Source organism: Danio aesculapii, chromosome 17, assembly GCF_903798145.1.
Source record: "Danio aesculapii chromosome 17, fDanAes4.1, whole genome shotgun sequence".
Classification (NCBI taxonomy): Eukaryota; Metazoa; Chordata; class Actinopteri; order Cypriniformes; family Danionidae; genus Danio; species Danio aesculapii.
The window spans coordinates 28992143-29019618 of record NC_079451.1 but is presented as its reverse complement, the minus strand read 5'-3'; the positions used below and the strand labels follow the sequence as shown (position 1 = coordinate 29019618).

The following is a 27476-nucleotide window of genomic DNA, read 5'->3' as shown; positions in this document are numbered from 1 at the left end:
CTGTCTATCTTTTGTGTGCGTGTGTGTGACTGATGGTTAATTCGTTCGTGGCACAGCACACCCCATTTGAGATCTCTGTGAAACAGCGTGACGTCAAACACCAGTCAAGCAACTAAAACGCTCCGCATCCAGCGTGCCTTTCACCCGGGATCTGACAGCAAGCTCAATGCAAATGTGCTTATAAGGTAAGAATGATAAAAACTGGATATATCTTTAGATATACAATTCATCACATATGTTTGGACTTACATTTAAAATAAAAACTGAGTTGCTAGTTTATTATTTTCAGAGTGCTCCAGTGCATGCATTTATACTTTTAATGTTTTGTTTTTAACTAAATATTTCTCATTTTTCTTACAATGTTTATCTCCTCGGGCGCCTCTCTTTGCAGGATTATTAAACACATTTTGCCTTATTAGATGTCACTGGTGGTCCTTGACACTCGTTTTCTTGCTCTGTTGCAGGTTATATCTCGCTCGGTCTCTGGCAGTTGGATTTTTATTAAAAAAATGGGATTATTTGATGCTCTTAGAGATTTTAGTTTATTAACATGGCTAAGAGAAGAAAGACAGTCTCGAAGGCTGATTCTGTTGATCGTTTTCATTGCTTTGCTCTTGGACAACATGCTGTTGACGGTGGTCGGTGAGTGCTGTGTTGTTCACACACCTGTTACATGTGCGAGCACACACCAAACATGCATGCAAACAGTGCTTAGAACACATAATGCATTTTTAAATATCACCCCATATATTGCCAGTAATAGTCAATATTGAATAGTCCTGTAGCAGGAATCCTGCTGAAAATAAAACAACGAATTTCTTATGGTTTCCAATACAAATATCCTTACAAACTAGATAATTGTTACCATTAAAGCCAGTACATTATAATGGCTTCTAGTAGGTTTTGGGGCATTTTCCATTAGGATTTGTTGTTTTAACATCCCATCAATAGAATGCAACAAATTACCTGACTCCACTATTACTTTCCATTAAATCTAATATAAATTCCATGATAACATTAGACATTTTCTGATGGTTTCTATCCAAGGCTAATAACCACAGACCTTACAATTAAATTGCTATTTTTATTTATGCATTTTTATTTATGCATACATATGTTAATTGCTGTACACATATACTAAAAAAATCATTATAACATTTCTAATTCTCAATGGCGGATATTAATGTGACTAAAACCATGATATGCGTGATTTTACCAAGATTGTAAATTGTTTCTGGTTGAATACCCTGATCCAGTAACAATATTTGTGTTAATTAGGCTGCATGAAAACAGTTTAAAATCGTAAACACTAATGCGAATTGTTTGACTTAAAATATTTCCCTAACTTAAAAATGCATTAAAACTTAAATAATTGGCTAATATTTTTAGATGCTACAGACAATACATAAAATACTGTTATCGATGCTACGCGATTGTAAACTCCAAACTGTCCCTGGTTTAAGGTATCATGTCCTCGAGCGCTGCCAGATCTCCATCCGCGCGCGCGCGCTCTTATTAAATGTGACACTGACGCGCGCTAAACTACCTCTGTTTGTTCTCACGTCCGCGAGCCAAGAAACGAGGAGGGCAATTAAGCTGGAAATACACACGATGAATACTTTGTCTGTGTGTGTGTGTACATGGACCCAAGTAAAAAATGAACCTGTCGTTCTTTGGCACAAGTGTTGAATGAAGAGGCTTTCGAGCGTTATCGCACACGGTGTCCCTGTGGGTTATTTACGCTTGATAATGTCAAACGCATCTAAACAGACCCAATTGTTCACGTGAAAGGTCAAACGTGGTCTCACACAGCTTGATAAATCGTCGCACATTTTCAAGCAAATAAGTGTTAAACAGCGTTTCTAGCCGTCTAAAACTGGTTTTCTGATTATGTTTAAAGAGTATGAACAAGTCGAAGGAATATGCTGTTGATTAAAACAACGACAGAAGAGGCTCGAATGGTTTACAAACGCTAATAAAACATTAGATACCATGAGATTTGACCCAATAAAATATGTCAGTGGTCTCTAGTGTGCTATAGGACATATTTAATTTATTAGCTTAAACATGTCAACAATACAAGGCAAAGGTAGAGACTCAATATAGTTTCCATTAAAACCATACAAATTCCCTGATGGTTTCAACTGTTTCTTGAACACAGTAGTTATGGTGTCTCCTCTTTTTCTTATCTCTAGTGCCTATTATTCCAAGCTACCTGTACACAGTGGACGACGAGGCCGCTCAGATGGCGAAGAATCACTCCATGACCCCTCTGTCTCCATCGAGCACCTTTCAGAGCATTGTGTCTTTGTATGACAACACCACACGTGTGACTGGCTTCAGCCCGCAGATTAGCACGGCTGGCCCAATGAGCCCGGCACCTACTTCTGTGACCCCTCAAAACCAGTCCGACTGCCCCAAAGCAGATGACCAGCTTCTGAACGAGAATGTGAAAGTGGGTCTGTTGTTTGCCTCTAAAGCAACAGTACAGCTAATCACTAACCCCTTCATAGGACCACTAACCAACAGGTACAGCCGCTAGTTTATGTTAAAAAAACACAGCAGCGTTTCTCTTAAAAGCAGGATGGGATTGCATGACATTTCCGTGTGTGTGTTGAGTGTAAATGGAGTGTAAGTAAGTTGAATATTGCAGTGCTATTCTGCTACATCTCTGTCTGTTCAATGATCAGCAGTAGTGTGATCACTCGTGCATGTGCCATCATATCTTCACATGCTAAGATTTGGCCAGTTAAATTTGGCCCCACAGCACTGAATGGATCCCACTAGAACAAACCGGTGGCTTCATGTCAGAGTTATTCAACCATAATATATTACATAGCAGTGTACATGACTAAAACACCAATGTTTTATTCACAGAATGTGACGAAGAAGCAAAAAAAAGAAACAAAAACACATTATATGTTATAGTTCTTATAGTAAAACAGCATCATTTCTTATAGGAGATGCCAGACTATTGGGAAAATCAATGTTTAATCAATATGTTGTCAGCAACACACTGAATTGAACATACATTTTGAAGGTAACAAAAGCTTAAATAAAATGTAAAATACTTACATTTTCAACTCTGAAAACTGAACTGACAGTTTCAGTTTACTTCAACTTTGAGGTTAAGCTGCTTTGACAAAATTTAGATTGTAAAAGCGCTATGAAATAAACATGAATTGAATAGAATTAAAATATACAATAATTGAAATATAATTTTTCATATACAAATCCAAAAAAAACTTTTCATCCAGTCTTTACAACTTAATAATAACATATTACTTTTTAGTGAAACACTGCAATATGTAACAAAACATTTCCCTTCAAAATGTTTGTGGAAAAAAAAATGCTGATGCAACTTTTGCCTTTTATATAATATATCCCTGAGGCATTTCTTATCTGTAATTGCAGAATAGGATACCAGATCCCAATGTTTGCTGGTTTCTGCATCATGTTTGTCTCTACGATCAGTGAGTACAAAATATAATTTTTTAATGCTGCTTTTAACATTAATCTCATTTCTAAGAGAGAACGGTGACAGTAGCTAAACTGTCTGGTGTGTCATATTGCTATGATAAATACATCTACGTTTCCTCTTTCTTCTGTCCGTGTTTTAATCTGTGTAAAGTGTTCGCCTTTTCATCAAGCTATACGCTGCTGTTTTTGGCCAGATCTCTACAAGGTGTTGGCTCATCCTGTTCTTCTGTGGCAGGTAACATGTTTTGTGCACTGTTATGTTAGAATTAGAAAAGATCCTGTCAAATACTGTATTGTAATGCTTTATGGTGCCTTATTTAACTAAATTGCATTTGACTTTGATTTTCTCTGAACTCTGTATGCATAAATCCACTGATAATGGTAGTAGTGTTCAGGTGCTAGTGTAAAATGGAATCTATTTCCATTCAAAGATGTATGCAATCCTAGATCTAGATTGCAAAACAGACTCTTGAAACTCCTAAATGAGTTATTTCAATGAACAAATCAAATGTAATTCAATGTTAGAATTTAAATAGTTACTATTAGAATTCATATTCTCAGAATTTACTGAATCAACCATCAAAATAGAAATGTTATTTATTATCGTGTCATTTTATTATCAGAAATTAAATTGTCATTTTAAATGTTTATACTTTGCCACTATCCTTCAAACCACTCGGTTTGACCTGTTTGTCAGTAAAAGGTTTTCATTCTTACCAAAATTTGCAATGATCACTTAATTCTTTTAAAAATTGTTATAAGTCTAGCTCAAAATAAATAGGTTGTTTTGTTTTTACAATAATATTTCTGTTACTCTGAATGACAAAGGAATGGTATTTCATCCATATTTTGACTTTTTAAAAACATTATTATTATAAGATAATTGCATTCTTCTATGTAAATTAAAATCAAAAAAGTTTGTATCTTAAAGATGTTTGTGCAAATCCCCTAACTGCTGTCTTCTGGAAATGAAAATATCAATTTGTCAAAAAGTGAATTGGACTGCATTGCCTTTACTTCTCTTTTAGCAGGACGCTTGATTTTAATGAATTTTAAACTTCCCTTAAACAGTGGGCCAATGGTGTGTTGCATTTCCTTAGTTTGGAAAAAATAAGATTTATTTTAAATGGTTCCGGGTCCAAGTTCACTGCCATGTGGCGTCCTTTTATAAGACAAATGTAATTGTAAGTGGACAATTTGATGCTGATGCTGTCAGGTTTTGCTTGTTTTCCACTTTCCATTTCCTTTGTCTTTGTTTATACTGTGCATCCTGAAAGTATTCATAGCGCTTCACTTTTTTGCACATTTTTTATGTTACAGCCTTATTCCAAAATGGATTAAATTAATTTCCTCAACATTCTACACACAATACCCCATAATGACAATGTGAAATTGTTGCAAATTTATTAAAAATAAAAAACCTGAAAAATCACATGTACATCAGTATTCACAGCCTTTGCTCAATACTTTGTTGATGCACCTTTGGCAGCAATTACAGCCTCAAATCTTTTTTAATATGATAACACAACACACCTGTCTTTGGGAAATTTTGCCCATTCCTCTTTGAAGTACCTCTCAAGCTCTATCAGGTTGGATGGGAGGTGACGTGTACAGCCATTTTCAGATCTCTCCAGAGATGTTCAATAGGATTTAGGTCTGGGCTCTGGCTGGGCAACTTAAGGACATTCACCGAGTTGTTGTGAAGCCACTCTATTGAAATTTTGGCGGTGTGCTTGGGGTCATTGTCCTGCTGGGAGATGAACCTGGCATTCACTCCAAGGAGTTCAATTTTAGTCTTATCAGACCAGAGAAATTTGTTTCTTATGGTCTGAGAGTCCTTCAGATGCCTTTTGGCAAATTCCAGGTGGGGAGTCGCTTCCGTCTGACCACTCTACCATACAGGCCTGATTGGTGGACAGGTGCTGCACAGATGGTTGTCCTTCTGTAAGGTTCTCCTCTCTCCACAGAAGAATACTGGAGCTCAGACAGAGTGACTATTGGGTTATTGATCACCTCCCTGACTAAGGCCCTTCTCCCCCGATCACTCAGCTTAGATGACAGGCCAGCTCTAGAAAGAGTCCTGGTGGTTCCAAACATCTTACATTTACGGATGATGGAGGCCACTGTGCTCATTGGAACTTTCAGAGCAGCAGACATTTTTCTGTAACCTTCCCCAGCCTTGTGCCTCGAGACAATCCTGTCTCAGAGGTCTACAGACAATTCCTTTGTCTTCAAGCTTGGTTTGTGTTTTGACATGCACTGTCAACTCTGGGACCTTATATAGACAGGTGTTTGCCTTTTCAAATCATGTCCAATCAACTGAATTTACCACAGGTGAACTCCAATTATGCTGCTGAAACATCTTAAGAATGATCAGTGGAAACAGAATGTACCTGAGCTCAATTTAGAGCTTCACGGCAAAGGCTGTGAATACTTATATACATGTGATTTTTCAGGGTTTTTTTTGTTAATAAGTTTGCAACAATAAAAAAAAAATATTTTTTCACATTGTCATTATGGGCTATTGTGTGTAGAAAATAAATGAATTTAATCCATTTTGGAATAAGGCTGTAACAAAAAAAATATTTTGAAAAAGTGAAGCACTATGAATACTTTCCAAATGCACTGTATGTACACAGTGTAAAAGCACTATGTTTATATGTATGTTGTGTTGTTAGTCGTGTTGATTAGTAAATGTTTGATGTTGTTTTTTGACTATTTAAATAAATAAAAAGGGGAAAAAGTTTATCTTTTGCTGAACATTCTTCTGAACCTCCTGATAAGGATGTCTGTTTATCATTGTGCAGGTATGGGGATGCTGGCAAGTGTTTACACAGATGACGAGGAACGAGGAAACGCTATTGGGATTGCACTGGGAGGACTAGCAATGGGAGTTTTAGGTGCATAATCTGTTTAAAATTCTTTTCCATATTTTTTTTGTCAAAACTTGGTTGGCACAAGAGAAACTGACAAAGTCCTACCTCTAGTTTTACTTGGAACTCATCCCATGAAGAGAGATATGATAAGTCAGTGGAGTGGATATGCATTAAGTGGCTTTGACTTGAAAAAGCCCAGGAGCAGTGGTCAGAAGAACACAGTGCTTCCCGTTAATGGCATCATGCTTTAATCTCAGGATGTTTAATCTTTTATAGTCCATTATTTTTATTCATAATGTCAAGTGTTTAAAAATATATTTGATCTACTGGATAAGAGCCATCTTGCAAAACAGTGATTAAATGTTGCTGTCGTCATACTGTACTTAATCAAATGAGAGCAACAGGAAAATGGAGCACAATAATTTTAATTAAAACATAAAATTCATTTCATTTCATATTCATCCAGATATTTGTAAAAGTAATGCTCCTGTAGAACATATTAGTAGTATTTTTTACTGTGGTTTGGCAATCATGGTTATGTACTTTGTTTTGAAGAGCTGTTTGTATTGGATTTGTGGCCTGTATTAAAACAAAGCATCAAATGTTTTCAAAGATACTTTGTTGGTAGAACAAGTCTATGAGCGATCACTCTTGTCTTGACTAATTTATGCTGTATATGTTTGTTTTGTGTAGTTGGTCCTCCATTTGGCAGTGTTATGTATGAGTTTGTTGGTAAAACAGCTCCTTTCCTTATCTTGGCGGTGCTGGCAGTGCTTGATGGAGGTGAGCGAAAGATTTTTTAAAATCTTCAGATTCAGCATTTAGATTCATGTTATGGTGATAAAGAGCTTACTAACTCATTATAAATGAATTTCTGAACAATACTTCTGTTAATAAATTATTATTTTGATGTTTTTTTTTCTTCCTAATTTCTCTGAGTAGCTCTGCAGCTTTTTGTGCTTCAGCCTTCAAAAGTGGAACCAGAGGTGAGTGCCATACCCTTTTTACTAATCTGACCTAAACCTCTGTTTTTCAACATTAGTGTTTGGTTTGGTTTATAGCAGTGATGTTGTATTGCATTAAGTTCAAACTCTGGGTTTGGAAGGATTTTTGTGAGCATTTTAAGAAAAAATGTGGTTTTAGTGCGAGTAATTTTTTTATGACGCCGGTGTTATTTGCAATGGTATTTAAGGGGTAAAATGTCAATTTGTAGTCTAATATCCTTGGGAAAAGGCTGGCTGTGACCTGGCAATAGACCTTTCTCCGCTTTCATTTTCTAAAACAGATGCCATTTGGCAACAGCATGGTCATTTTTACAAAACTTTCATGGCCCCCAAAATATTATGTTGTATGACCATCTTTAATATTACATACATCAACACTTGAATATGTGTGTATCAATAACCTTTGTGTTCAACCCTTGTAAAATTTAGGTAGTTCTTAATGGCAGGGTCAAATTGATATTTTATTTAATTTTTGTCAGTTCTGTGCACCTTCTTGAAACAAAATGTTGACCTGCAAACCTCAAATTTGGTTAAGTCATTTTGCAACACATTAGAATGTTGAAACTGTGTATGCATGGCCATAATCCTAAATCAGAAAAGTTACAAAGTGTCATAAAAGATCAAATAAAATCTTAGGTTAATTGTTAATTTTCTAGCCTGAACATAATGGAATTCTGTAGTGTTAAGCCGTTTTCCATTAGTGTGAAGCTTTCAATGGTTAGTAATAGCTGAGTAACATGTTTAGAATCACTTGTCTTTTTGTGTCTATATATTCTGCACTCCTTACCATTAACCATTGAAAATTGTTAACCATTTATCAGTGGCATGGAAAGAGTTAATCAAGTGAGGCCTGGTCTAGTCTTATCAGAAACAGTACTAGAATAATTTGTAAGGGGATTTGGGGCTCTCGCACTGGGTATTTTTAAACCTCGATATGTATTTGGGATTAAAAATACATCATTTCTATGCTGTTTGTGTGTAGATTGTAGCTCAGGATGATAGCACAGTTTGTGCAGGCTGGTGTATTAGGAATAATGTGAACGTGCCTCAGATTGCGTCACTGTAAAAGGAAAGATACAATAGAGTGGCTGATCCAATCAAACATGTCTGACGTTGATCAATGGTGCTGATGGGTATCAGTTACTGCAGAGACCCCGAGTGCCCCTCCAGACAGTGTATTTGTTTAGCTACTTGTGTTTGGATTATCTGTGAGGTTCTGTCATCTTTCATGAGGAAGGAAGAATTGAACCAAACATTTTCAAACAATAAAAGAAAACTAAAATGTTGTACAGCAATGGAAAAAATTAAAAGACCATTCGAAAATTCTTAGTTTCCTCTCGATTTTTAATATATAGTTACAGTTGAAGTCAGAATTAATAGCCCCTCTTCGAATTGTTTTTCTTTTTTAAATATTTCCTAAATGATGTTAAACTGAGCAAGAAAATTTTCACAGTATGTCTGATAATATTTTTTTCTTCTGGAGAAAGTCTAATTTGTTTTATTTTGGCTAGAATAAAAGCAGTTTTGAATTTTTAAAACCATTTTAAGGTCAAAATTATTAGCCCCTTTAAGCTATATATTTTTTCGATAATCTACATAACAAACCACTGTTATAAAATAACTTGACTAATTAACCTAATTAACCTAGTTAAGCCTTTAAATGTCACTTTAAGCTGTGTAGAAGTGTTTTGAAAAATATCTAGTCAAATATTATTTACTGTCATCATGGTAAAGATAAAAGAAATCAGTTATTAGAACTGAATTATTAAAACTATTATGTTTAGAAATGTGTTGAAAACATCTTCTCTCCGTTAAACAGAAATTGGTTAAAAAAATAAACAGGGGGCAAATAATTCAGAGGGGTTAATAATTCTTTCAACTGTATGTGTTTGATTAAATCATAATGTTTGTTTGGTTCTGTAAACTACTGATAAAATGTCTTCTGTTTTAAATTAAATATTTTCATTTAGGATTGATTTGAGCATATAATAATATAAAAATGTTTCCTTTAGACATGGTAACGTTCATTTTAGACAACCCAACTTTGACATTAGTTCAGAAATCAATATTTGGTGGAGTAACCATGATTGAAGCAATTGTTATTCTGTCCGGCTGTCATTTTCTGGGAAAAAAATTCTCGAAATTACAATATTAATAAAATACTGACAATTTACTTAAACCCATATCTATTAATCCCTGTAAATTAGAATAACTGAGAATATAAGTAGTCTTTTTTTCCATAAATGTAAATTTGTATAGTCAATCAAGCTATTCATTCAGCTTTTGAAACAATCATAATTTCCATTGTATGATAGAAACATTTTATCAACAAATCTACATGACAATTTGTTAAAAGGCCTGTCTCTTTTGTCCTCATACAGTATACCAAAGTAAAGACCAGACGATGATGGACCTGCCATCTCAAATCAATAATCAATAAAAAAAATCAATATTACTTTGACATCAGGTGGTAGATTTGCTCAGTGTCAATATTCAACAAGAATAGCAGTGGTAAAATCTAATTGTTTGGGAGCTGTGATCTACAATGAGACCATTCTCAGAATGAATTAACCTGGTTAGAGCAGTACAATTGAACGTGAAAATGTGTTTTGAGTGGAATAGCATCTCAACAGAGAAAGAAGTGCTGATTTAACAAGAGGTGTATTTATCAGACCTATGGGGCTTTAAAAAAAATGATTACAGGCATTTCTTCCAACCTGCAGCTATGATGCAAATCTCCTAAACAGATTTTCAAATATGTCACAGTTAAAGAATAATTGTATTAAATTAGATTAAACAAAAGTCAGGGCAGCACACTGGCTCAGTGGTTAGCACTGTCGCCTCACAGCAAGAAGGTCACTGGTTCGAGTCCCAGTTGGGTCAGTTGGCATTTCTGTGTGGAGTTTGCATGTTCTCCCAGTGTTCGTGTGGGTTTCCTCCTGGTGCTCCGGTTTCCCCACAGTTCAAAGACATGCAGTATAGCGGCTGGAAGGGTACCAGGTGCGTAAAACATATGCTGGAATAGTTGCCGGTTCATTCCACTGTGGCGACCTCAGAAATAGAGACTAAGCTGAAGGAAAATGAATGAATGAATAAACAAACGTCTAAACAATGCCCCTTATGCCACTGGTTGAATAAATAAATAGTAATATTTGCCGTCAAATTCACATCATTGGCTGAACCAATATGGATGCTTAAACAAGCAGCAATGTGTCAAATCTACTGTATCTAGAAAAGACTTATTCATTGTCTCTATTATCCCTTAAAATGTAATCACTTCCTTAAACACACATATACACACACAAATAAAGGTGCCAGGAAGAAACAAAAATGTTTCTTCACAGTACAAGAACAACTTTTGGTTCATTTTTATAGTTCATAAATAAAATTAATTGTCAATGGTCATGAAACCTTGTTTCATCACAGATTTGAAAAATGTTGAAATAGAGGGTGTGTTAACTTTACTTTCATTGAGTTAAATACATACAAGTTTCCTACAAATGCACTCTGCAAATCACCGTTACAAGCAACAAAATTATTTCAGTCTATTTCTACATTCTTTTGTAAGCTCACATTATCTCACACCCCTGACTGCTACACTCTTAGAAAAAAAACATTCTAATTTGTACCAAATAAGGTTCTTATCCTTGTAAAAAAAAAAATCGCAGAAATACTTTTTATAAGGTTCCATAAAGGACAATGCTTTGAAAATGCTATATATAGGACCTTATTGTTTATTTATATTTTCCTAAATATTAGTGTTAATATTAGAATATAAAATATAGATATTATTTAATAGTATAATTTTATTTTTATTATCAAGAAAAATATAGAGTATCTTTTAGTTTTTATGCATAAACCCAAGTATAGAAGAAAAAAGCATCTCTGTTACATACCCAGAGAAGAAGAGGCATCCTTAGCTGAACAGAGCTTGTCACATGTTCTGTTAAAATAAAAATAAAAACAGAAAGATAACATTGGTAGGAAACAGGTTACATTTTGAAAGATAAAATGCATAGACATCTTAAGAAAGAATTCATTTACCTTTTGATAGAGTGCTGATAGTTGTTGATAGTTGACGTCCAGAAAATCAGTAATGAGCTGCAGGTGCTTTGGCAGTTATAGATTTGAAAAACAGAAAGGCGGGAAATAAAGAACCCTAAACTCACATAAAAACTATTTCAGCAAATAAAGTGTTCTTCAGGAAACTGCGGTTCTAAATATAACTGTTATATGTGCAACAAACCTTTAAGAATCTTTTTTGGGAGTGTATAAATAAATGCACAGCTGTTTGTATTAATTTGCATCAGAAATGTATATTAATGAAAGCTATAAATATGTATTTTGTGGTGTAAACCATTTTATCGGTTAGATAAAAGACTGAATAAATAATCACTTTTGCAACTGCAATCTCACAGTTTAAAGTTTTTCTATCAGGCCAAAGCAGTGCGTGCTGTTTAATGAATAATTATGACACACTGACATGTTACTATTTTACTGTGGTCTTTTGCCACATCACAGCCTCTGTTGTTAACAGATGCACAAACCAATTAAAAAATTTACCAATTTTTTTCACATATTGTACAAAAAATATTTACAAAAATGTTGTCTCCTGTGGTCTGGGATACAAACACCTTGGTTAAAAACTCTGTATATAAGATGTAGTTTAGTGTAGTTACTTTAAAAAGGCTAGATAGAGTACAGAAAACGTTGTTTTTACCGACACCAGTGGTCGATAAGTGAACTGCAACTAGCCATTTCAACACGATTAGATGACAGAATAGCACGTTTAGCAATGACAAACTGCTCACAAATTGTCAAAACAGTATACTTCAAAATTCTAGCATAGCTAGAATAATAAATATTTGTTAACTGATTAGCTTTTCTTTTCAAAGTTTACAAATAAATTGAAATCTTTCACTTCCTTCAGGAACTGTAGAGTTCACACTAGATATGCCACTATTCCCACATCAATATGGAGAGTTAAAGCTGCTATATTTTGTCATTCACAAAGTTGTCTATGATCTTCTGGCTGCTCGCCAGAGGAGTCATAAATGGAACAGAAGGCATATGGAGCTTCATAAATATTGTTTTGTGTGATTCTCAAGTAGTCAACTCATCTCAATGGGACCCGCTGTGGTGATGAGGGCAGTATTTGTCATTTGCCCTGACGTACATTCCTTTATGAAACATGCCTGACCTGAGGCCAGAATTCATAATGGATTTGGAAAACCCCAAATAACCTAATTATATCAAGTAAATAATACTGACAATAAACTAACATGTAAAAATTAACCCATTAACAGGCACGTGTATGTTTTTTTTTAATTATGTTCCTGACAGAACTCTATATATCTTATAAGGTATTTGTGAAATATTTTGAGTGCAGTTACAATGCCTGTTGAAGTTTTAAAAGAAATCTGAATCATAAATCACAATAAATGAACATGTAAAATTAAGATATCATGTTTTATGTGATGCAAGATTGTGTCCAGTATTTAACACTTTTATGGCATTATTTGTTTTCCATGCTCTCTTTGCTTTTTTTACTAATTTATTTTAATGGAATTTTTATTTATTTATTGATCTTTTTTCTCTCCCAGAGTCAAAAAGGAACTTCACTCATAACCCTCATGAAGGACCCATACATCCTCATTGCAGCAGGTTAGACCAAATAACACAAACTTTTTATTCCTAAAAGCAGAAATCTAGTTTCTATTCATAAAACAGTCTTTACTCTTACTCTTTACTCACATCTGTTCAAAGGTGAAACTTTTTGGTACTAATGAATTCAAATCTTTGGAGCTAAAAAAATTGCTGGGTAGTTTTTAACCAACATTTTATTTAGTTTGAAACCAAACCAAATTTGAATTAAAATAACCCAGCATTTTCCAAAGTGTGTAAAGAAAGAAATTAGTCAGTTATTTTTGCTGCATGTGTGACACTGGATGTGCATCAGGCCTCAGGCACATTCAGAAATGTTTTTAGTGAGAGAAAAATAAGAATGTGTGTGTGTTTGTGTATGAAGTGGTCAAGAAACACATCTGTGCTCGCCAACATGATGCTCATTTTATCCGAGGGAGGGCGAGAGATGGACACTGACTCTCCTCATTTTCTATTTCAGGTTCCATTTGTTTTGCTAACATGGCCATTGCTATGCTGGAGCCAGCGCTGCCCATCTGGATGATGGAGACCATGTGCCCCCGGAAATGGCAGCTAGGTTGGAGAATGTGCCTCGTGTTGATGTGCACACTCACTTAAATCTTCAGTTCCAGGGTTTTCACTTTCACTGTTGGTAAAGATGAACAGGCAAAGAGAGAGAGAGAGAGAACAAGTAAAGCCCCAAGTGTGTTTTATCTTACATTAAAGGTCACAAGCTAAAAAGAGCAACTATTAAAATAATAGCCAGGTAATATTTTAATCTAAAATTTAGCATAAGAAAAAAATATACTTCTATAAAGGATTTTAATTTCAATTTTACATTTGTATTAATTATTCAAAACATGCTAGCACACTAATGCCACTGCAGTTGGGTATGTGTGTATGAAGAAAAAATATATTTTATATATTACATTTTATTTATATAATATAAATTATATATTAAATTTTCACACTTTATTAATTATAGCAAAATTTGTACTCATTATTACATGAGTATGGATTTTTTCATCAATTAAATTACTCACGAAATATTATTATTTACTCAAGAATTAATTAGCTTTATATCTTAATTTACTCATGTATTAATTAGCTTTATTTCTTAATTTACTCATGATGTAATTTCCTTACAAACTGCTAAATTAAATGATATATATATATATATATATATATATATATATATATATATATATATATATATATATACATATAATAATTATTATTATTTTAATAATTTAATAATAAATTCAACTGTATATGTATATGTTGCATGAAGCTACTCCATTATAGGAAATCTATTTGTTTAATTATTTATTGTATCCAATTTATGCTGATTTTAATTATTATACAATTATTGTATAATAGTTTTTATAATTGTAATTAACAATGTAATGTAGTGCAAAAATGTGATTTAGCAACTTAGTAGTGAGAGTGCTTATTTCGTTATGATTATGAAAATGACGATATCAAATATAAACAGTGCTATTCCAAAAAGATCATTGGACCACCTCACACTAATTAAGATATTTCCAGCTTTTTGCACAAAATGATGCTCAACACAAAATAAATATTTCCACGTACTTCCGGAATTGCATAAAGACTGGAGTGAACTCTTGTTCTCCATCCAAAACACTTCATACTTCAGCCACAGTAAACCCAGCTGAAATAGTCAGTGACTTCTGAGTTCTTCCGTGGTTTTCCTGCTGTTTACGAAGCATGGACAGCTAATAAAGAGAAAGGAAAGCAGGGAAACAGGGCAGGCAGGATATTGAGGTGTCATTGGCAGGCAAAGGGAAAGCACGAGAGCTAATGAAAGAGAAGGAGCAAGAGAATGAGAGAAGCAGCTTCATAACAGCGTCTGTGAGACCAACAGCAGCTCTGAGATCAAACTGATATTGTGTCGTCTTATCTGCTCTCTCTCTCTCTCTGCTTTTAGGGATTGCATTCGTGCCAGCAAGCATCTCATATCTAATAGGGACCAACATCTTTGCCGTTTTGGCTCACAAAATGGGGAGGTAGGAGAGGGAAATTAATGTGTTTTTTTCCCCTTCTTCTCTTTCCTTATCTTCCTCCACTCTGCTATCAGCTTCCTCTGTTTTGAAATGGCTCTAAATGAGTTTCTGTCGCCAGGTTTTGTGTTTGTGTTTTTAAACATCAGTCTCAGCATGCTGGGTGTTTGTTTGTTGTGTACACTTAGTTATAGTGAAGCTTAAGCACTTTTAAAGGGAATATACATAATCCAAATGTGTCTGAAATTAACTCTTTAAAAAGTGACAAAACTGACAGTGGTCATTATTTTCCAGTTTTAATATATTTTAAAATGCTATTTTATTTATCTAAAGACAAAGCAGTGTTTTCTGCATCCTTGTTCTAGTCTTCGGTCTCATATTATCTTTCAGATATTATCCTAATATGATGATTTGGTGCTCAATAAATATTCAGTATTATTATTTCATTTATGCTAATTAATCTAATTAATTCTAATTAAGCTAACTAAATAGAAATCTTTTCTCACATTATAAAATGTCACATTTGATGCCATACATCTTTGGATAAGAAAAGATAAGAGCCTTTTGCATCCAATAACATGAAGGTGTCATGTTTTCAGACACGTTTTCATTCATTTTTAGGCAACATAACATAAATGTTTGACTTAAAAGAACAAAACAATTTTGGCTGTATAATCCTGATTGTCAGCCACGGTAAATGAAAACATTTGTAATTTTGACCAGTTATCATTTTCTGAAAAATAAACAGTAAGAATTGTTATATATGTTTATTTATTTTAACAAATATTAGAATTCAAATCAAACCCATACAGATTTTCTAGTTTTATTTCTGATAAATTATATATAGAAAGAAGATTAAACTGTTTAATCTACACAGTATACATTCACCGGTTACTTTATTAGGAACATTTTACTAGTACCAGATTGGACCCCCTTTTGCCTTCAGAACTGCCTTAATCCCTTGTGGCATGGATTCTAAAAGGTACATGAACCTTCAGAGATTTTGCTCCATATTGACTTGATAGCATCACACAGTTACTGCAGATTTGTCGGCTGCATATCCATGATGTGGAATCTCCCATTCCACCACATCCCAAAGGTTCTCTATTGGATTGAGATCTGGTCACTGTGGAGGCCATTTGAGTACCGTGAACTCATTGTCATGTTCAAGAAACCAGTTTCGAGATGATTCACGCTTTATGACATGACGTGTTATCTTGCCGGAAGTAGCCATCAGAAGATGGGTACATTGTGGTCATAAAGGAATGGACCTGGTCAACAGCAATACTCAGGTAGGTTGTGGTGTTGACATGATGCTCAATTGGTACTAATGGGCCCAAAGTGTGCCAAGAAAATATCCCCCACACCATTACACCACCACCACCAGCCTGAATCGTTGATACAAGGCAGGATACATCCATGCTTTCATGTTGTTGATACCAAATTTTGACCCCACCATCTGCAGCAGAAATTGAGACTCATCAGACCAGGCAACGTTTTTCCAATCTTCTATTGTACAATTTTGATAAGCCTGTGCTAATTGTAGCCTCAGTTTCCTGTTCTTAGCTGACAGGAGTGGCACTCGGTGTGTTCTTCTACTGCTGTAGCCCATCCGCCTCAACGTTCGATGTGTTGTGCGTTCAGAGATGCTTTTCTGCATACCTCGGTTGTAACAAGTGGTTATTTAAGTTACTGTTGCCTTTCTATCAGTTTGAACCAGTCTGGCCATTCTCCTCTGACCTCTGGCATCAACAAGGCATTTGGATATTTTCCCTTTTTCTGACCATTCTCTGTAAACCGTAGAGATGGTTGTGTATGAAAATCCCAGTAGATCAGCAGTTTCTGAAATACTCAGACCAGCCTGTCTGGCACCAACAACCATGTCACATAAATCACTTTTCTTTCCCATTCTGATGCTCGGTTTGAACTGCAGCAGATCGTCTTGCCTAAATGCATTGAGTTGCTGCCATGCGATTGGCTGATTAGCAATTTGCATTAATGGGGAGTTGGACATGTGTACCTAATAAAGTGACCAGTGAGTGCATGTAATGATTTTATTCTCATTACGAATGTTTAGATTTTAGTAAACTGACTTTAAATTAATTGTCATCATTTGTATTCTGAATTTGAACAAATGTCTTAAGGTTTTAAAACAACAAGAGGCAAATAAATAGAAATGATTTAATTTTGCTGTAAACAAACCCTTTTAAGTCTATTTACCAGGCACTTTGAGTGTTAATTGTGAACGTCAGATAACTGTTTGTTTGCATTTCCACATCTCATTTGACATTTTCTTAAAAAATGCCTGGAGGTGTTTGTAAGAAAAGATAAGCATGTCAGGTGAAGCAGCAGAACTGTCAGTGGTTAAACTGCAGAGCCTGTAGATTTGCACAGTGACATTTAATGAACTGCATTCGTCTCTAACAGGACAGGCTCTTTTGTTGTGGCATTGTGACCCTCTGAATGTCTTGGTCCTCAGAAACCTCTGAATCAGAACAGCAGACATTAGTTGGTTCATCTTCATTTTTTGTTTCCTCTTTCTCCACAGATGGCTGTGCTCACTTATAGGGATGCTGCTGGTTGGAATCAGTATTCTCTGTGTAAGTTCGTCCTGACTAAATCCACCTCAAGATTAACATTTCACAACTGTGAATATTTCAGTATTTATCTATAAATGCAGTTGTGGATTACGGTGTCTGAAATCATTTGCTGTCCAGTAGCTCTGTTGAGGGCTGTAAAGAAAGTTTATTTTGAATTGAAAGCTCAGACTCTCGACCGTCTTGGACATATCCTGCTTACCAGGAAGACAGTCTGTTCTCTTATAGATGTTAATCAGTTTAGATGGGAAAACAAGTTCATATGAGAGTCAAGTACACATGTGCAGTTTTGCTTATGGAAAAAACATGGATACAAAAGGTTATGAAAAATCAAAGCACAAAAATGTGATGCTAGACAGTAAAAGCAGTGTTTTGTTGCACAGCTATATTTATAGTAATAGACAAAAATACATTGCATGGGTCAAAATGATATTCTTTTATGCCAAAATCATTAGAATATTAAGTATATTGTACATTTCCTTGCGTAAATAAATAAAAACTCAGTTTTTGATTACTAATGTGCATTGCTTAATTTGGATCATTTTACAGGTGATTTTCTCAATGTTTAGAGTTTTTTTAACCCTCAGATTCCAGGTTTTCAAATTGTTGGCCAAATATTGTCCTATCTTAATAAATCAATGGAAAGCTAATGTATACTATAAGATAATGTGTTAAGCTAATTGTCCAAAAATGTACAAATTATGACTGGTTTTGTGGTACAGGATCAAAAATAGTACTGTGCAAACCCTTTTCTGATGCTCTACAGAGTGTTTAGTTATCTGTGGTATTTTCTTATAATCAACAAGATTCTGTTTACCGTATTGAGCTCTTCTGATTGTCCAACAGGTGCCTCTTGCAAAAGACATATATGGACTCATTGTGCCAAACTTTGGTGTTGGATTTGCCATAGGTGAGTCTTAATACATTTAATGCTCTTTTTCCCTTTTGTATTATACACATTGAAATCATCTTTTTGAATAAGACACAATATATTGTATAACTACAGGTTAAGGATATATGCTGTCTACCCCATAAACAGCACCTTAAGTCTTTCTGATTTTGACTGTAATGTATTCACTTGCACGTTTTGTAAAGCTCCTTTGGAACAATATAATTATTGTGTAAAACACTGCACAAATAAGATTCAATTTAGTTAATTTAGTTTAAGTTAATAAAGTTAATTTAGTTAAGCTTATTTATTAATTCAATAATTGAATTACATTTTTTCTTTCTATATAAAAACTTTTTTTTTACCAAAGCTTGAGGTCAGTTTGACCGGTTTACTTTCTTTAGTTTGCACTAGGAAAGAGGAAAAGGAAATTTGTTATTGGATTCACTATGTAATTATATTAAACATCATTCAACTACCAAAATCTTATATATCTCCAAAGTTCACACAGAACATGGTTTCCAATTCACTCAACTATTTTTCTATTGTACATAAAACAAACGCTAAATGCACATATCTTGACCACTGTGTAGTCCTCTGTGTATTTTGCATTGTTATTTGTGCACAATATGTTTTTAGCATAATGATAAATTGCTAGCTTGTTGATGAAATATTGCTAATATTGTAAGATGTGGCTAGCATATTGTATCATGACTAGCATGTTTTAGCTTGTTGATAGCATATTCCTAATATTGTATTATGACTAGCATGTTTTAGCTTGTTGTTAGCATATTGTTAATATTGTATCACAACTAACATGTTTTAGCTTGTTGATAGCATATTCCTGATATCGTATTATGATTAGCATGTTTTAGCTTGTTGTAATATTGTATTATGACTAGCATGTTTTAGATTGTTGTTGACATATTGCTAATATTGTATCATGACTAGCATGTTTTTAGCTTGTTGGTTGCTAATGTTGTCTCATGACTAGCATGTTTTAGCTTGTTGATTGCATATTGCTAATATTGTATCATGACTAGCATGTTTTAGATTGTTGTTAGCATATTGCTAATATTGTATCACAACTAACATGTTTAAGCTTGTTGATAGCATATTCCTGATATTGTATTATGACTAGCATGTTTTAGCTTGTTGTTAGCATATTGTTAATATTGTATTATGACTAGCATGTTTTAGATTGTTGATTGCACATTGCTAATATTGCATCATGATTAGCTTGTTTTATCTTGTTGTTAGCAAATTGCTAATATTCTATCATGACTAGCATGTTTTAGCTTGTTGATACCATATTGCTAATATTGTATCATGACTAGCATGTTTTATCTTGTTGTTAGCATATTGCTAATATTGTATCATAAAAAGCATGATTTAGATTGTTTATAGCATATTGCTAATATTGTATCATGACTAGCATGTTTTATCTTGTTGTTAGCATATTGCTAATATTGTATCATAACAAGCATGATTTAGATTGTTTATAGCATATTGCTAATATTGTATCATGACTAGCATGTTTTATCTTGTTGTTAGCATATTGCTAATATTGTATCATAACAAGCATGATTTAGATTGTTTATAGCATATTGCTAATATTGTATCATGACTAGCATGTTTTATCTTGTTGTTAACATATTGCTAATGTTGTATCATAACAAGCATGATTTAGATTGTTTATAGCATATTGCTAATATTCTATCATGACTAGCATGTTTTAGCTTGTTGATAGCATATTGCTAATATTGTATCATGACTAGCATGTTTTATCTTGTTGTTAGCATATTGCTAATATTGTATCATAAAAAGCATGATTTAGATTGTTTATAGTGTATTGCTAATATTGTATCATGACTAGCATGTTTTATCTTGTTGTTAGCATATTGCTAATATTGTATCATAACAAGCATGATTTAGATTGTTTATAGCATATTGCTAATATTGTATCATGACTAGCATGTTTTATCTTGTTGTTAACATATTGGTAATGTTGTATCATGACTAGCATGTTTTATCTTGTTGTTAGAATATTGTTAATATTGTATCACAACTAGCATGTTTTACATTGTTGATAGCATATTGCTAATTTTGTGGCATTTTGCTAGCATGTTTTAGCTTGTTAGTGTGAAGGGGTCATTTAAACATTTTGTTATTAAATGGCTTACCGATAAGAGACATTGTGATGAATGGGAATATATAATATATTGTTATGTTACTGTTTATGTGTATAATATTTAGCATCAGTGTAAAATATGTCTTTTAAACAATCTGTATTTTGTGGTCTGCAGGTATGGTGGACTCTTCAATGATGCCTATCATGGGTTATCTGGTCGATTTGAGGCATGTGTCTGTGTATGGAAGTGTGTACGCCATTGCTGATGTCGCCTTCTGCATGGGTTTTGCTTTAGGTAATGACTGAAATGAAAGTTCAGTCTGTTATAAACGCCTTCATTCATTTTTAATATGTTTAGCAGCATTTAACACTCACGTCTGTTGTTGCAGGTCCGTCTGCAGGCGGAGCAATCGCACGGAGCATCGGCTTCCCCTGGCTCATGACCATCATCGGTTTAGTGGACATCATGTTTGCTCCTCTCTGTTTCTTTCTGCGAAATCCTCCTGCCAACGAGGAAAAGATGGTTAGAACCCACCATATATCAACATACATTATACTCATCGCAATCTACACACCCATGAATGCAGTAATTTATCAAAAAAAGTGATTTTTACCACAAAATATTGCATGTGACAGGGGATACTCTAATTATTTAATTAATTTGAATTTATTAGAAATTAAAAATCTAAGGTTATTCCATCGGGTATTAATTGGATGATGGTAGTTGCAAATAACAATGGGAGCAAACAATGTAAAAAGTGATTAGCTCTTTTCAGGGCTTGACATTAACATTCATCACCAGCCACTGTGGCTAGTAGTTTTCCAATGTTACTAGCCACTTGCCATTTTCACTATCACAATTGTGTTGTTTGGAAAAGATAATTCATATGCATGAAATTACTTGATTTAAGTTTTGTGTTATGTCCACATGCCGCCTCGCTCATTTAACTTTTTTGTGTGTTGTGACCTTGCTCAATGGATTGTGGTTTCATAGTGTCGCATTGCAATTAGTTTTATTTCACATGACTTTTCAGGGCTCAACACTAAGGATTTACCAATTTGTTCTCTAGCCACACCAAACTAATTATTTTGATGCCAAAAATCTTAAATAATGTGTTAAAACAAGCAAAATATAGCTGTATACATTCAGCTGCTGCTTGCAAAATATCTTAAGCTCTTGAAACCAGCAGGACAGTTGGTGCAAGAGCATTGCTTTTTGTCCTGTCTATGTCAAAGAGAACCGATCGCACCAGTTGCTCCACGCGCAGTCGCTTCGCACAAGGTAACGGGAGCATGCCTGTGTCTCACTGTGCGCGTGATCATCCTCTCATTCGGTATTTACCTCCTGTCAGTTATTTTAACAGTTAACCGTGCTGCTTCTCAATTCTAAGATCACATATTGACAAATGATCATAAACTATACTTCTAATCTTTAGTGACTAGCCAGCACTGGCAATTTAAAAATTATTTTCAACCAGCCAAATGGCTAGTGGGGGTGACTGTCTAACCCGCCACTGCTAAAATCTACCCGCATTTGGCAGGTGTTAATGTCAAGCCCTGGCTACTTTACTTCAAAAATGTGAGTAAATCCTTTGTAACTTGTTTTAACATTGTAAAATTGTTAAGTTGACTTCATTTTTTTATTATTTAAGACAACTTGTTTACCCTCTTTTTTAAGTAAAGTTTAAACTAATCGCTTTATTGTACAGTATACTGCATGTGTGTTTGTTAATACATTGTTATTAAGAGGTTAAATAGGTAATTTGAGCTAAAAATTTGATTTAGAAATATTGGTAACTAACTAACTAACTAACTAACTAACTAACTAGCTAACTAACAGAACAATTGCACCAGAGTTAGTTTCAATCAAACTAAATCTATCAAGTGTGAACAGACCCTTAGAGCTAAAACAAACATTTAAAACAATAGTATGCAGCATGCATTTATTAGTAGGTTCTGGTGAATGCCGTCTGTTTCTGTCTCGGCTGATAATAGTAAATAATTAAATGTACATAATTTATCATATGAAAACAAGTATAATATGGTTTATTTATGATTTCTGAACTATGATATGAATAGGTGGATGCATCCAGACTAATACACTATTAAAAATAATAGTTCCAGAAGGTTTGTTTGTTGCAGCATTGCCATAAAATAATCAGTTCATGTCCTAAAAGTGCTTTTTCTTAGTGTGAAGAATATTTTAATAATCTAAAAGTACTTTGTCCACTATAAAAATATGTTTTTTACAGTCAATTCTAAAATACAATCTTTTTTATTTTAATTGTGTCCATATTCTCTTCTTTATTTATTTTTACCAGTAACATCCATATATTCACTTTCTACCTGACATTCAGACACTTTCCCATTTGATTTGATCTCTAACTTTAAGTCACTGACATGACAGAATATGACTGCCACAGGAAATTTCTTACATAATAGATACAAATAAAATGACCCTTAAGCTAAGATCAAAGAGTGATGCTGATCTGAACAGACTCGTGCGTTTGCCCTCAAATGCTGTGTGATCAAAGCTGAGCATCGGGGTCTTTCTTTCTCAAGAGGAGCACTACACTGATCCTGAAGAGCATCAACACACACACACGCATATACACTGGATCTGTTTGTGCCTGCTTTACACACGCTTTATCAAAGCCTCGTTCAATCACAGCGCAATATAGATACTATCTCTTACTGTTAGGGGGCATCGTCAGAAGAGACCAGCTCCGCCCACAACCGATGATATCATTCACTAGTACCTGTTTTGGAGATGAGTAAATATAAATTAGGCCAAATTTGAGTCCGTTTTAACTCAAAATAAAATTACGACATCTTACGAATAAAATAAAATAAAATAAAATAAATGAATTAAAAACTGAAAAGTGAATAAAGATTTTGACTTTTCAAAACTAAAAGCACATATTATTAATAATAAACTTTTTTTTACATTAATTTAACTATGGATTGGCGACGCAGTGGCGCAGTAGGTAGTGCTGTCGCCTCACGGTAAGAAAGTCGCTGGTTCGAGCCTCGGCTGGGTCAGTTGGCGTTTCTGTGTGGAGTTTGCATGTTCTCCCTGCGTTCGCGTGGGTTTCCTCCGGGTGCTCTGGTTTAACCCACAGTCCAAAGACATGCGATACAGGTGAATTGGGTAGGCTAAATTGTCTGTAGGGTATGAGTGTGAATGGATGTTTCCCAGAGATGGGTTGCAGCTGGAAGGGCATCCATTGCGTAAAGCATATGCTGGATAAGTTGGCTGTTCATTCCGCTGTGGTGACCCTGGATTAATAAAGGGACTAAGCCAAAAAGAAAATGAATGAATGAATGACTATGTATTAGATTTAGGCAGATCGAAAAGGGAGTTATTTGTTTTATTATTTTTATAATAATAATTAATAATATAGTATAAAAATATGATAGTAATAAAATAATAGTTATAAAATATAATAATATTTACATAAATAATTTAATAATTTATACTTTATAACATCATACTTGTTTAATGTATACATTTTCACATTATATACTAAAGTTATTTGTTGATTTCGTCGATAAAGCTTAATCTAAAACTCTTCTTTCTGTCAGGTCAATGAGCGTCTTTTTCTTATGTACTCATAAATCAATATTTAACATCTGTGCATGTCATCCATTGTTTCCTGAATATACAGTATAGCTAATTCATGTGCATGTTATGTCATGTTAAGTCTATGTTAACTCTAAATATATTTGCTTGGTTGTTGTTTGTTGAATGGTTCTGAGGTTGGGGTTAGGTAGGTTAGGGGGATATTACAGCTTCATATCACACTACTCCACAGTAAAGTTGACACTGGTATCTAAATCTGATGGGTAGCATACTGCGTCATTAAAATGTGCTACCTACTTTTTGAATGGAAGGTAGGACAATCTGACAAGGTAGAACAAATCGACAGAACACCGGCAGTGACAGATTTTGTACCTTTATTTCTGAGAGAACAAGGTAATATACCTCTTTAAATGCGTAATCATCTATATTGCTGCATTATTACAAAACCATTTAACCATCATATTCCTTAATGTAAGAGTGCGGCCACCTAACATCATCAGCAAAAGACATAACACATATTAATTTATATGAGTAGCTGCAAATCTATTACAACCTACAATTTTTTTTAATTAAAAGTAATATTTTGTAAGGCCTCCTTGACTTTTCCTATAAGTTACAATTTTATTTGATATTCTCTAACATATTCACTGGGGTGTACAAATTTTTCCCACCATGATCGTACAAATGATTTGATAGAATAATTACAGTTTTGGTTTTGATCCTGACTTCTAATGCAATCTAATGCAAAAATAATAAACCATATTTGCAAAAATCTCTTATTTTAAATGATCGCATAGGGCTGCATGATATTGGGAAAATATAACATTGCGATATTTTGTTATTCTATGAAATATATATTACGATATCAATGCAATTTCACCAGATCCCTTGAATATCTCTATTTAGAAAAAGAATTTATCATTTTAGATTGATTGGGGTGATTATGCAGGTGAGTGGATCTGTATATAATCTAATAAACAATCTACCAGCACAGATCAATACAATAAAGAAAAAGATACAATTCAAATAAACAGCTGTATTGTGAAGTGGGATGCTGACAAAGGAAGTATGGATCCAAATGCAGGTTTATTAAACAGGGATGGTCAGGCCAGCAACAGTCAGGATGGGGGTAAACAGATGTACACAGGCAAATCCAAAGTCGTAGTCATGCAACAGGCAAATCGTCAAAAGGCAGGCAGCAGACAACATAAACAAACAAAACAAACATGTAAAGGCAAGGAAAACGCGTCGTAATGTTCGTAATCAGTTCAACAAAACTCAGCAATGAGTGTCTCAAAGTGAGCCGTATGTAGCTGCGGTCACACTGCACTTTTCTCCTCATAGACTTCCATTCATACGCACGCGAATGCGTCCGACCGGAAACGCAAGTTCGTGTGTCAAGTTTCGCAGTTCACTGTGTTGCAAAGTTCAAGCTTGGTGAACTCTGACCAGCGAAATCACATCACTTGATTGCGTGAGACCAATCGAGGATCAAAACATGACCTCTCTGTACAGAAATTTAAAATATAGACCAATCGCTCGCTTTTTTTAATGTCTAATCATCTTGTTTAATCTCGCCCCTTTTCATAGCGCCGTAAAAAAGAATTTCACTCACACAAACTCTAGTGTGACTGCAGCTTCAATATATGTAATCAGTACTTGAGCAGCATTAGCTGTGTAAGTGTAATCAATGGAAACTTGGAGCAGGTGCGTGTGTGCGCGTGTTGCATGACAGGAGTTGTAGTTCATATTGAAACAGGATTGTAGTCTGTGTAAATGTGAGTGTTCTCCAGCGATCTATGAAGGTTAGATCACTTGTGATCATGACAACAGTCTTTTATCATTTTCAGAGTCTAACGGTATTCAGGTAAAGTAACTGAATAATATAAAAAATAAATCAACATTAATTGCTATTAACATTACAAATTGTACAATTTCTTTTGCCCGAATGCTTTAAAAAATGTTATACTAGTCATAGTCGATGGATAACGATAAATTATAATACTAACTCAACACTGCATATCCTGCATTGTGACTATCGCGAATGATCACATTGCAATGTCGATGCTGAAACAATATATTTTGCAGTGTCCCAGCATTAGAATGTATAATAGTAATATTTCTTAGAGATGTGTAAGGGATGAACTCATTTATGCTGGGCATTGTATACTGTCTAGGTTGATCATGTAAATTATAAGACAAAAAATAGTTAATTAGCTACATTTACAGATTTTTAGGCTATACGTGAAGTAAGATAACTCTAGATAGATAGTGTAATCCTACGATGTAATCATACTCATGTTTTCTTTATTTTCAGGCCATTCTGATGGACTCTAACTGCTCAATGAAGACCCGTTCCTACTCCACCCAGGGCTCCAGCTATCAAATGGGTGATGATTTTGATCCCGAAAGCCCTGAGTAGGCGTCCTCCTAACCTCCAGCCATGTATGTCACCCAGAGTATCTATTTTGTTGTACGTAAAGAGGAAAACAACAGACTGACTGCTGATTTGTGCGAATGTCCCATATCTGTCCCACGGTGTCCTGTGCTTGTGATGGTCATGTTTTTCAGAAGCAAACCAAAGTTGTTCTCGTCGCTGTTTGTTCTTGATGTGGGAGAGGTGAAATATCTAACCAACAGCCTTATTTATGTGGATTATGATCAAAATATAGGATTTGAGAGTGGATGATTGGGAAAACATTCATTATTAGGCATAACAAAAGGTCATTTTTCCCAATTCAAGAGTCAGGAAGGGCAGTTGATAAGATTCATTCAGTAATGGACAGATATGTATTGGATATTTATTGTTAGTCTGTGGTGGTAGGAAAGTTTGGTCTTCATGTATGTATGTATCGGTCCTGTTGAAGTCTTTTCATAGGCGTAAATGTCAGTGAAGGTGCATTTAAGTCAGTTTAATGGATTACAACTCACCTTGAAATGGGCCTTAAAATGTTGCCATTCGTATCATGATCAGTTCAAATAATATCATATATTATAGGCCCTGTTTACACCTGGTATTAAGATGCATTTAGGATGATCTGATCACAAGTAAACGAAGGACACACATACCTATCAGTGTTTTAATCAGTCTCATATTTTAACTTGTGACCACTTGTCTCATTGGGAAAATGTCCCCAGGGTCACAGTTTTGAAAACCAACAAATATGTGCTCCTTTGTGCATATGGCGGCATTTTGTGTGTTAAACAAATGCTACGGGTCAGTACTGCTCACTGCTTACCTCTGTAGGG

General features: G+C 34.5%; 1 protein-coding gene across 1 annotated transcript; it reads left to right on the top strand.

Moving 5' to 3' along the window:
• Positions 1-502: 502 nt before the first annotated feature.
• Positions 503-27476, top strand: slc18a2 (solute carrier family 18 member 2). Its single transcript, XM_056477786.1, has 15 exons — positions 503-642; positions 2196-2529; positions 3415-3473; positions 3632-3715; positions 6288-6380; positions 7050-7139; positions 7299-7342; positions 12964-13024; positions 13485-13580; positions 14955-15033; positions 17576-17627; positions 18471-18534; positions 20820-20939; positions 21034-21167; positions 26545-27476. The coding sequence occupies exons 1-15, from the start codon at positions 510-512 to the stop codon at positions 26647-26649; spliced, it is 1548 nt and encodes a 515-aa protein (XP_056333761.1). The 5' UTR covers positions 503-509; the 3' UTR covers positions 26650-27476.